This window comes from Lampetra fluviatilis, chromosome 61 (genome assembly GCF_964198595.1).
Source record: "Lampetra fluviatilis chromosome 61, kcLamFluv1.1, whole genome shotgun sequence".
NCBI lineage: Eukaryota > Metazoa > Chordata > Hyperoartia > Petromyzontiformes > Petromyzontidae > Lampetra > Lampetra fluviatilis.
In genome coordinates this window covers 340,078-352,261 of record NC_136335.1, presented here as the reverse complement: position 1 = coordinate 352,261, position 12,184 = coordinate 340,078, and the positions used below count along the sequence as shown (strand labels likewise).

General features: G+C 53.2%; 1 protein-coding gene across 1 annotated transcript in view; it reads right to left on the bottom strand.

The window, feature by feature from the left end:
* Positions 1–342: 342 nt before the first annotated feature.
* LOC144951220 (uncharacterized) overlaps positions 343–12,184 on the bottom strand; it is an 84,107-nt gene continuing 72,265 nt past the window's right edge. The window contains exons 6-18 of the mRNA XM_078881369.1: positions 11,656–11,910; positions 10,263–10,806; positions 9,823–10,065; positions 8,685–8,803; positions 8,164–8,208; positions 7,594–7,716; positions 4,692–4,730; positions 3,531–3,584; positions 2,130–2,183; positions 1,636–1,743; positions 1,087–1,140; positions 678–804; positions 343–404 (exon numbers count right to left, since the gene is read on the bottom strand). Of these exons, the coding sequence (XP_078737495.1) occupies positions 343–404; positions 678–804; positions 1,087–1,140; positions 1,636–1,743; positions 2,130–2,183; positions 3,531–3,584; positions 4,692–4,730; positions 7,594–7,716; positions 8,164–8,208; positions 8,685–8,803; positions 9,823–10,065; positions 10,263–10,806; positions 11,656–11,910 (1,827 nt within the window). The remainder of the gene's footprint in view (positions 405–677; positions 805–1,086; positions 1,141–1,635; positions 1,744–2,129; positions 2,184–3,530; positions 3,585–4,691; positions 4,731–7,593; positions 7,717–8,163; positions 8,209–8,684; positions 8,804–9,822; positions 10,066–10,262; positions 10,807–11,655; positions 11,911–12,184) is intronic.

The window sequence follows — 12,184 nt, the reverse complement described above, 5'->3', positions numbered from 1 at the left end:
AGAGTGAGTGGGAGAGTGAGCGAGAGAGAGAGAGAGTGTGTGAGAGTGTGTGAGAGAGTGAGAGCGAGCGAAAGAGAGAGAACGAGCGAGCGAGAGAAAGAGTGTATGAGATTGTGTGAGAGTGAGTGAGTGGGAGGGTGAGTGAAAGAAAGAGCGAGTGAGGGAGTGAGCGGAGAGCGAGCGAGAGCGATGGTTAGACGAGTCAGCCACAGACACTCGTGTCCATCCGCGCGACAACTCGCCGATCCGTGTTGGTGATTTGATCCATCAGACACTGTCGTCTCAACCACCACACTGCAAGTGTTACATGAAGACGAGGACACCGATCGAGTATAAACCTCTCTACACCGCGGAGCCTCGGAGAGCCTCCAGACGATTCTTGAGGTTGGATCTTGCCAAGTTTTCTAAGGAGTGCGGGGGCAGACGACTGCTCCCACTGTGTGTGCGCTCTGTGAGCGAGGAGCAGCAGCGCCTATGAAGGCCAGCACGGCCGCATGGGAAGGCGGGTGGCCTGCACCACGGCCAGCCGTCTTTGTCTGCCCAGTGGCGATGTTGACTCACCGCACCGGTCACTGAGTCGACCTAGGGCAGAGGCCCAGCACCGGTTCAGATAATCGTGGCCGTGAACGGGAATCGAACTCGCGGGTCACCTGGTTCGTAGCGCAGCGGTGCGCTACCTGCTGTGCCACCACTCCCCACAACAGACGCACATAGCACGGAGTGGACAGCACGGAGTGGACAGCCACTCGCCTTGGGTCCTCGCTCGCCCTTTGGGCCGGCATCACCAACATCACCACGGTAGCCCTGTGTGGGAGATGCCATCATCATCACCATCATCACCATCATCATCATCACAACCATCATCACCACCATCGTCATCGCCATCATTATCACCATCATCATCAGCATCACTGTTAAAACCACTACTCCCATCATCATCATGAACACCGCAAATATCATCATCATTATCACCATCTTGCTGTATCCCTCTGCGGCTCACCCTTAACACCCTGACAAACGAGAAGTTCCATCTCAAGGGAGTTTCAGACGTTTCAATGAATAAAGAATAAAATAAACCAAACTCACCTGGTCTCCCTTCTCTCCGGGTGGCCCTCTCTCCCCTTTGTCTCCCTGCGGTCCCTAGGGCACAAATAACCACCCGTACCACGCACGCACCACACACACACACACACACCACGTGGTCTGGACAGGATGTAGGCACCGGTCTTGAACCCTTCCCCGTGTGTCCAGGACGTCTGCAGTGTGGCTGGGTGGGGTCCTGTTCACCGCCGAGTCTCGCGACGCGGCAAGCGGCTCGGCGTTAACATTCTTTAGAGAGGCGTAGTGGCGGTCAGCGCCGTTGTTTCTATAAGGACGTCGTTACTCGCCGCAGAGAACCATAGCGACACGACCGCCGCCACTCTACCATAGCCGGCGCCAAAACTGTGCCGCGTGCCCCTCCCCCCCTTCCCCGCGTGGCCGAGTGGGGGAGCCTTGGTACCGATAACGCTATTTTACGAACGTGCGTACGTCATCGGTAATGCATGACGTATGCCTGCATGTACGTCAAGGGAGTGGGAAAGGGTTATAAAAAGCAAGCGAAACAATAAACAAATAAAACAGGCATTTTCTCACGGGCTCTCCGGGCGGCCCCAGGGGTCCTTGCTCGCCGTCGTCACCTTGGATACCGTCGGGCGCGGGCCGGCCTGCAGGCCCGGTGAGGCCTGGTAGGCCCGACTCCCCCTGCTCGCGCGGAACAGATCACATTTAGCATGAGGGGTTTAGCGAATCGTCGTCATGAATGACAACAACTTGTCAATCGTTTTTTTAGTCGGATTAACACCTAGTAGGCTTTCGCAACCAATATTATCCATAATTGAGGTTTTTGGGTTAGATCGCGTAAATATAAATGTTATTAAACCCGCCACCACCCAACACAGCCAATTAGTAAGGTTTATCACGTCAACAAAACATATTAATTCGTTACGAGTACAGTACAGCACACCTGTTGTGTGTTGGAGAGTAAACCCACGATATTTACAATTTAACGACACATTTATATTTCCGCGATGTAACCCAAAAACCTCGAGTACGGTGTTTAATAGGTGGGCTGAGACAATTCGGCTCACCGGCCTGCCTCGCTCCCCCTTCTCTCCGTCGTTTCCCGGAATTCCCGACGGTCCCTGGGGAAGAGAGAGAGAGTTGAGGGTCGTTAAGTCCACAACAAAAACAAAAACCCACCCGCGGGTGATTGTCCGACCTTTACATATTTGAAAAACGGAACGTTGGAATGCAGGTCACGGTCAGCTGAGAGCTGGCAACATTACCAACGGGGTGTGTGGCCCACAATGGTCCGCTCCGTGGTTGCACGAATTATAACCAAGACGGGCAGTTTAACACCGAGTGAGGAGGAGCCGCTAACAACCGGTACCGGTGTTTTTGAGACGTAGAGGCCTTTCGCGACCGATATTATTCTTCACAATTCGGGCAAATTCAACCCGACGAAGTTGGTTGTTGTTGTTGGAATCACTGGCAAAACGTCACGGTTGCTCGAATTGGAAAATGCTGTTGGCTTCACTCTCCAACACACAACCGGTGTGCGCTTAAGTTAGTAACTGCACCACGTTTTGTTCGCGAGACAAACCTTACTCATTTGGCCACGTCTGGTGGTTGGGCGGGGTTAACGACACACATTTATGCTCGTGCGCTCTAACCCCAAACCTGCCCACACATACGGTATTGTTGTAAAGGGAAATTGAGTTTTCAGGTTCATAAAGCGTACAGCCGTTTCAATACGGACACATTTTATTGTCTATTTGTTTATGTTTCTCCCTTCTGATGGGACTCTGTAGGATGAACGTTGAGATTTAGAAAGGCGCTGGGTGACAAATAAGGTCTTAATTGGTCTGTAATAAGGTCGGCACTGATAAGGGGTTGACGGGTATGTAGTTTAAATTCCAAACAAATAAAACCTCTACCATGAAGACAGCAGCGTGTAGCGTTCAAAGGAGGGCACGAATGAGTGCCGGCTAATTCGCAACCATGGTTAAATCACCCGTGGGTAATCAAGGGCTAACGGCGTATACAGTTTTATTGGAAGTTTATCAGTCAGGGCGGTCGATCATTCAGCACTCCCTGACTCACTCCAGTCACCCACTCAGCGGTGGTCAGTCACCTTCTTATCGCTCTGCTGCCGCTACAAACACGGCCACCGCTCACGGGAACTTGACCCGCCTTCACAGCAACACACCTCGACCATCACCTACCCACCCACCCACTCAACTACTCGGTACCTCGCCGACATGCTCGCCCGCCCACCCACCCACATGCCACACCGTGGCCCATAACACTTCCTGCCTCATTTCTCGCCAAATCTCTTAAAACTCGATTCTATGAACGTGTCGCCCCCTCGAGCAACTCCCGCGCCTTCATCGGCGCTGCTTGTTCCTCGCTGCCACCAGGCCTGCGCTCAGCAACCGTGAATGGTAAACCCCAACAGCAGCAGGGGGCATCAAGAGCTCAGTACTCACCCTGGAGCCTGCGTCCCCTGTCCTCCCCATGTGGCCCGTAGGGCCCTGATGTCTCTGTCGAGAAACACAAAATAGCGACGTTGAAAACGAGCGATTTACCCTTTCGCATTCTGCGCGCGCGCGTCACGTTTTCTTTTTTAACCTTCCCATTCCGTTCCGATGACGTACATGTCAAATAAAATCACTCTATTGGTACCGAGGCTCCCACAAGCCCACGCGGGGGGGGGGGGGGGGTGTGGCAGTTTCGGCGCCGGCTATCGTAGAGTGGCGGCGGTCGTGTTGCTGCGGCTTTCTGTGGGTGAGTAATGACGTCTTTAAACACAATGGCGCTGCCGCCGCTACGCCTCTCCAAATAAAATGAACGCTGAACCGCTTTTGAGATTTTCGGTGATGAACGGGAAACCCACCCTGCAACTTGCAGACATCCCGCAACACAGGAACGGGTTACCTCTCGTCTATATAGACATATATATGCACGTAAGATTTCACGGCCAATATTATGATTATACATTAGACCGTGCAGTTATAATGTTTGTTGCTATTCATTCATCTATAAGCCTCCATCGGCTAACGACAGAGCCAATTAAACTTCAGTTTTCACGTCATGGGCAAATATGCGCCGGTAGGGGGCAGCACTTTCCACCATCGCTGCCAACGCCACGTGCTTGATTCTCAGAGCTGGAATTGATGCAAATTAAATGCGGAACCAAAAATGAACGTTACGTTTTTTTTCGCGTGTAGTCATTGGTCATCTGGCTGCTATCGTTGCTGCTGATGCTACCGCTGCTGCTGATGATGATGTAATGGAAGATAAAGCTATTGTATGTATATCATGGGACCTTTTTGCCAGTATCAAAATATGAGAATAGGTTTTATCCTTTCTGGCAATAAAACAGGCGTTAAGATGTTCAAACACCAAATAGAGACCTTTCGCACGGAATCAAGAATGTATGTATTATGATGAACTTTCGCACTGTACGTAGTCGACCCTGACATATATAATCCGAGGTGCGAATTATGCTGCTGGTACAGCTGCTGATGATCATCATGCCGCTGATGATGATGATGCAACAAAGAAGATAACACATCTGGGGGGTGATTATGATTATTCTGCTACTGCACCTGCTACTGATGATGATATAAAAAAAAATTTATTCTTACCGGCCAATTGTCAATGAGCGTCGTGTAGAACTTGCTTTGCTGTGGGGAGATAAACAGAAAATAGACGGGAAGATATTTAATTACGTAGACTCTCGATTATCCACGTGCAGTTTATCCGATTTGCAGATTAACTGCGCACCTGAGATTTCCCTTAAGCCCAAATTTGTATTAAACAAAGTGATACAATGTTATGCTTTGAAATGTTTATTACAAGTGACATGCTTAAACCGGACAAATATATTGCTATGGTTAATCCGAAATCTATGTGATCTCCTCTACAGTCCAGTAGTTTCAATATATTTACAAGGGTGGGCGGAGATTGATTGATGTTGATTGGCGTGGCTCTGCTGTCATCCACTTAGTGGCGTGGAGGCTTCTGCACGGGAGCAGAGAAGTGTTATCAATGAGCACGTGCATTGATCGTTTGATCGTTAGTTTTTGGCACAGAGATCCGCAGAATTATTATTTTTTGGATTATCCGCGATTTTTAATTCTCCACGGCGTCCTCCCCGTCGGTGCGGATAATCGAGAGTCAACTGTACATAATCGAGTTTTTTTGGGGTGAGATCGCGTAAATATATAAATGTGTGGTTAAACCCGCCACCACCCGACACAGCCAACTAGTAAGGTTTGTCACGTTAACAGAACATTACTAGTACAGCACTAGTGTGTAGTGTATAGTAGTGTATAGTGTAGTAAACTAGTACATCACACCGGTGTGTTGGAGAACAAAGCCACAACATTTACAATCTGAGTACGACGTTTTGCCAGTAATTACAACTCGCTTCTTCATCAGGTGACAGCCAGATTCATGGATAAATCCTCGTGTTACGTTCCTTAAATAGAGGGAGAGATGTGGTGACAACACTTGTGTGCTCTTCTTGCGCCAAGTGGGGATTCATTGCATGGGGCATTATGCATGGGGCATTATGCATGGGGCATTATGCATGGGGCATTATGCATGGGGCATTATGCATGGGGCATTATGCATGGGGCATTATGCATGGGGCATTATGCATGGGGCATTATGCATGGGGCATTATGCATGGGGCATTATGCATGGGGCATTATGCATGGGGCATTATGCATGGGGCATTATGCATGGGGCATTATGCAAGCCCATTGTTCTTGTACTAAAACAGCCGTACCAACTACTGAAGTCTGGTGACCTGTTGAGGAATGCATTTGCAGTCGACTGCACAAGATTCTATTACCTGAAACAGACAGGGAAGTTCGTGCTCTGTAGGCCCCTCCCCTTCCTGTTTATTCCCCACCCCATTACACATTAGGCCCCTCCCCTTCCTGTTTAGGCCCCACCCATTACACATTAGGCCCTTTCCTGCTTATTCCCCACCCCATTGCTCATTAGGTCACTCCCCTTCCTGTTTAGGCCCCACCCCATTACACATTAGGCCCCTCCCCTTCCTGTTTACCCCCCACCCCAATACTCATTAGGCCCCTCCCCTTCCTGTTTAGGCCACACCCCATTACTCATTAGGCCCCTCCCCTTCCCGTTTAGGCCCCTCCCCTTCCCGTTTAGGCCCCACCCCATTACACATTAGGCCCTTTCCTGCTTATTCCCCACCCCATTGCTCATTAGGTCACTCCCCTTCCTGTTTAGGCCCCACCCCATTACACATTAGGCCCCTTCCTGTTTACCCCCCACCCCAATACTCATTAGGCCCCTCCCCTTCCTGTTTAGGCCACACCCCATTACTCATTAGGCCCCTCCCCTTCCCGTTTAGGCCCCACCCCATTACACATTAGGCCCTTTCCTGCTTATTCCCCACCCCATTGCTCATTAGGTCACTCCCCTTCCTGTTTATCCCCCACCCCATTACTCATTAGGCCCCTCCCCTTCCTGTTTATCCCCCACCCCATTACTCATTAGGCCCCCCCTTCCTGTTTAGGCCACACCCCAATACTCATTAGGCCCCTCCTCTTCCGGTTTAGGCCCCACCCCATTACTCATTAGGTCCCTCCCCTTCCTGTTTATCCCCCGCCCCATTACTCATTAGGCCCCCCCTTCCTGTTTAGGCCACACCCCAATACTCATTAGGCCCCTCCTCTTCCGGTTTAGGCCCCACCCCATTACTCATTAGGTCCCTCCCCTTCCTGTTTATTCCCCGCCCCATTACTCATTAGGCCCCCCCTTCCGGTTTAGGCCCCAATTGTCTCTTCCTTGTTTTTTGGCTCCGCGCCTTTCCTTTTAAGGCCCCACCCCGTCTTCTTTAGGCCCCGCCTTTCCACGTCTCGGCCCCTTGCGCAGTAGCGGTAGGCACTTCACGACAACGACCAAAATCCCTCTTGGAGCAGCGACAGAATAACAGAACTATGGTGGTGGTGAGGACGACGATAGGCATAATGATCACAATGATGACGCGGATCACAAAAAATTCCGGCAATGATGATGGTGACGAGAATGACTCTTGACAAGGATGGCACCAATCTTCTTCCATATGGCTGATGTCGATGCAGAGCAACAACTACAAATTCACATGCAGGTGGCCAAGCCAGCAGGAGCCAGCGGAGTCGTTGTATCACGATCGTCATCGTCCTCGTCGCTGCGATGTCTCTTTGGTATTCGTGTATCGGGGCATTGCGTCGTTACGCGTTGAACTATGCCCTCTGTTGTGGATGACCACAGTCGCCACACCACTACTGGAGAGTTTTTAATTTCCCATCTGTGCATCATCAGCTATCGGCATCTAGTGCTGCCACGGTTTGTGCAGTGGATGGTGCGGTGTATGGGGCGGACCACGATCAGCGTTGTGGGAAATCAAACCACGCCAGGGGATCTTCTGTGTTGAGTCTTTCACCAAACATGATGGTGGTGATAACGACGACGACGACGATGATGGTGAAAATGATGATGGTGATGACGACGTGAAGGAGTTCTGACCTTGATGGAACTCCAGTCGTCACCCGGCTCCCGGTGGACAACGATGATGGACGGAAGGCCGGGGGGCCCAGGAGGGCCAGGGTCCCCCCCAACACCATCCCGGCCTAAGGACCCAGTGTCCCCCTAAGACACACAAAGACAAAGATCCCCCCCCCTGTAACAGACTGTTGGGGCAAGTGCTGTTAGTGAGCAGCAGCGCCTATGAAGGTACAGGAGTGGAGTGGGTGGCCAACACCACGCCCGGCCGCCTTTGTCTCCCCAGTGGCAAAATGTTTACTACACACTGCACCAGGTACTCATTTGAGGCCACACACACACAGACAAGGACACCCCCCCCCCCCCCCACTAGCCTGATCAGCAGCAATTACTGTTAGCACAAGCACCAATGAACGCTGGCATGTCACACGAGTGGGTGGGTGGTCAGCAACACGCACGGCCACCTTTGTCTCCCCACACTGCCCCAGGATGCTCGTTTAAGACTCGAGTCGACAATCACGATGGTGATGACGGGGACAGCGATGACGATGACAGTGACAACCATCACGGCGATGACGGAGTCCTCTCACTCACCTTTTCACCTTTTATTCCAGGAAATCCTGAGGGTCCCTTAAAGCCCTGGTGGTGGAGGTGGGTGGTGGGGGCGACGGAACACAGAGACACAGGATTACATCGGTTGCTATTTGTGGACCGATGTTACGAACACCTTGGCAAGGCTGCAGCAGGGCAATGGAACGGTTGAGATGAGACGTGAACGTGTGGCACATTGTGTGAGTCTATGGGTCTCTGTGTGAGTCTATGGGTCTCTGTGTGAGTCTATGGGTCTCTGTGTGAGTCTATGGGTCTCTGTGTGAGTCTATGGGTCTGTGTGTGAATCTATGAGTCTATGTTGGTCTAATGGTCTCTGTGTGAGTCTATGGGTCTCTGTGTGAGTCTATGGGTCTCTGTATGAGTCTATGAGTCTGTGAGTCTATGTTGGTCTAATGGTCTCCGTGTGAGTCTACGAGAGAAGATCAGCGGGGACCAGCCGGGATGTTCAAGGGGGTGCGAGGGGATGAGGGAGGGTGGGAGGATGGGGGGGGGGGGATCAGTACCGGGTCCCCGCGGGGACCGGGGAGTCCAGGGATGAGGAAGATCTCCTTTCCCCACTCAATTCGGACAAAGTGCAGGTGGGGGTTCCTCTCCTCCGCCTCCTCCTTCGTGACCTGGCCCCCTACAAAGACAAAGATCCCCCGTGTAGCCTTCACAGACTGTTGGGCAAGTGCTCTTAGCGAGTAGCGCCTATGGCCGGCATGACACACGAGGGAGTGGGTGGTGAGCACCACGCCCGACCGCCTTTGTCTCCCCAGTGACGATGTTTACACACTGCACCAGGTACTCATTTGAGGCTGAGTCGACCTAAGGTAGGCCCAGGACCGATTCAGATAATCGTCACTGTTCTTGGCCGCGCGCTAATCATTGCACTACTGATCCCCACACAAACACAACAACAAGAACCGTCATTTACCACTAAGTGGCGGTGACGTCACCACGGCGCTTGTGCCAGGCTATGTGCACGTTGAGGCCAAGTGAAGTGTCGAACGCCCATTGGCAGGAGGTCACGGGGCAGACCCAGCAGGTGCCACAGGTCGACTGACTGAGATGACCGAGATGCACCACCTGTGCCCCCCTACTGTGCCAACTTGCTGTGCATTAGCCACCCGGCGCGCCGCTCGATGTTGTGAGCGTTGCTCCTCCGCCCTCCGTTGTTGTTGGAGGGCGACTGCCTCCAACTGCCCAGTAGCATCCTTCACGAGCCTCCTCCACAGAGGCCGATCTTGACACCCGATCTTGACACCGCTGGTACCAGTCATCGGCAAGTCCACTCAGCTCCACGTCTTCCTGTACCACATCACTCCATCTCTTCTCTAGCCCGTGCCGCGCCCGTTTAGCCCCCTCGATCCGGCCGAACAAAAGCTGTTTGGGCATGTGGTGGCTGGGCATGCGGGCTACATGACCCAGCCAACTCGACACTCACTCATACTCACTCACTCTCTCACTAATACACACCCACTCACACACTCACAAACACTCACACCCACACACATTCACCAACACTCACAAACACTTTGACTCACACACCCACACACTCACTCTCACAAACACTCTCACTCACAATCAAACACTCACACACTCACTCTCACTCAAACGCTCTAACAATCACTCTCACTCAAAGCTCACACAAGCCCCCACCTGTGTCCACCCTGGTGGTCACCGTCGGATCGGTCCCTCCCTGAGGCCCGGCGCGGCGTGGCACCGGCGTCACCGCCACCGCAGCTGCGCCACCACCGCCACTGCCACCAACACCGCCGCCACCGCCGCCACCACCGCCGCCACCGCCGCCACCACCACCGCCGGTCGTCAGCCGCTCGCTCGACTCGGTGGTGACGGCCGTCCCGGTCATCGTGGTCGTGCCGGTGGGTCGCGTTGCCACCTCTGCGGTACAGAGCACCGGGGGGCGTCTCAGCAGGCGGGAGAGGAAGTGGAAGAAGAAGGAGGAGGTGAATAAGAGGAGGAGGAAGATCTCAACACCGGAGGAGGAGGTGGGAGCCGTGTGAATGTGGTTGCCTCATCCCCCTCGCAGCAGGAGGATGACCCCCAGGTTGTTCCACGACAGGTGGCCACCCCCTTACCGCTTGGCGGCGGTGTCCCTCCGGTCGGGGCAGCCGTGGCGTTCGCTCGTCCCGCGCCGTGGGGGGCCGCGCCGTGGGGGGCCGCGCCGTGGGGGGCCGCGCCGTGGGGGGCCGTGCGGTGCGTCCCGCCGGCTCGCGCCGGTGGCCCAAAAGCCGCGGGGCCTGGCGGTGTGGACGGCGCGTGCACCGTCCGCACCGGCGGCACCGCTGGAGGTGAGGGTGACGACGACGAGGACGATGTAGACGATGGTGACAATGGTGACGATGGTGACGATGGCGAGGATGGCGAGGATGGCGAGGATGGCGAGGATGGCGAGGATGGCGAGGATGGCGAGGATGGCGAGGATGGCGAGGATGGCGACGATGGCGACGATGGTAAGGATGGTGACGATGGTGTAGATGGTGAAGATGGTGAGGATGGTGACGATGGTGACGATGGCGACGATGGTAAGGATGGTGATGATGGCTTCCCGGCTGGACGTGCGAGGTCTTTGCGTCCCGGCTTGAGCGGGCGCGATGGGAGGGAAGGTGGCCGCTGCTGCTGCTGCCGCAGGGAACAGGAGGCGGATGGCGACGTGAGTGGGCGGCGAGGTGGTGGTAGCGCCCTGCCTCACGGCGAGAACAGGGGCCTGGGTTCGACTCCCCACACAGAACGGGCCCAAGGAAGCGGATATCATAGAGCTCGTTCTGAGATGCATACTTCTTCAAGTGGCACTCTGGTCCACACACAATAGGGGGCAGCACTCTCTCACTCGCCCTGCCACCGAGCGCGATGTTTTATCGGGCGCCAGTCGAATCACTTTTCACGACGTGAACAGCTCATACGTGGACCCAAGGCAGCATCATCATCAGCATCGTTATTAGCATAGTCATGAGCATCTCCATCAGCATTATCAGCATGGTTATTCGCATTATCATCATTTGCATCAGCAGTATCATCATTAGGATAATCATCAGTATCATAATTAGCATCGTCATTATTATCATTTACATAAGCATACTAATTTGCATCATCATCATCATCATCAGTAACAGCATCATCGTTATTAGCATCACCATCAATTGCATCAGCATCATCGTGATCATCATCAGAATCATCATTAGCATAATCAGAATCATCATTAGCATCATTGCATAAGCATCAGTATCATCTTCAGTATCACCATCAGTATCACCATCAGTATCACCATCAGTATCACCATCAGAATCATTTGCATGGAAAAAAATCATTATTAGCATCACCATTATCATTAGCATCATCATCATCCTTATCTTACGCATCATCGTTTACACTATCAGCATTATTGTAACCATCATCATTATCAGCATCACCACCACCACCACTATCAGCGTCGTCATCACCGTCATCCCCGACGGATGATGGTCGTCTCACCTTGTCCGTCCTCACCTTCGACGCGGCGTCCACCCGGCCGCCCCCCTTCTTGCCGCCCCCCACTCCGTGCGGGCCCTGGGAGGAGGTGCCGGTTGCCGTGCCAACCGCTCCCTTGCGGAGGAGCGGTCCAGCGCTCCCTGCACCGGGAGGTCTCGCCCCAGCAACTGTTTCCTTGACGACGGGAGGCCTGCCCGGGCCCGAGTCCAACTCGTTGAGCAAAGTTCCGTTTCCGGCCTGAAATCGCCCATTGAAGGTCTGCGTTGAGACAACACCAAATCATCATCATTATCGTCGTCGTCATCACCGCCAGCCATTGCCAATCCACTCGTCGTTTGTTGAGGTGCCATCACCCTGGATCGCCAGGAAAAGGTGGTAGAGCAACTGTGGACTTTATCTGTTCCTTCTGTACGAAATAAACTCAACTATGATTGTTTATTGTACCAGGTGTAAGGCTCTACTGAGCGAAGTGGCTCTTTCTCAGAAGCGACGTGGCCATCGCAGATGATAGCAGCTATAGGAGACACGTACT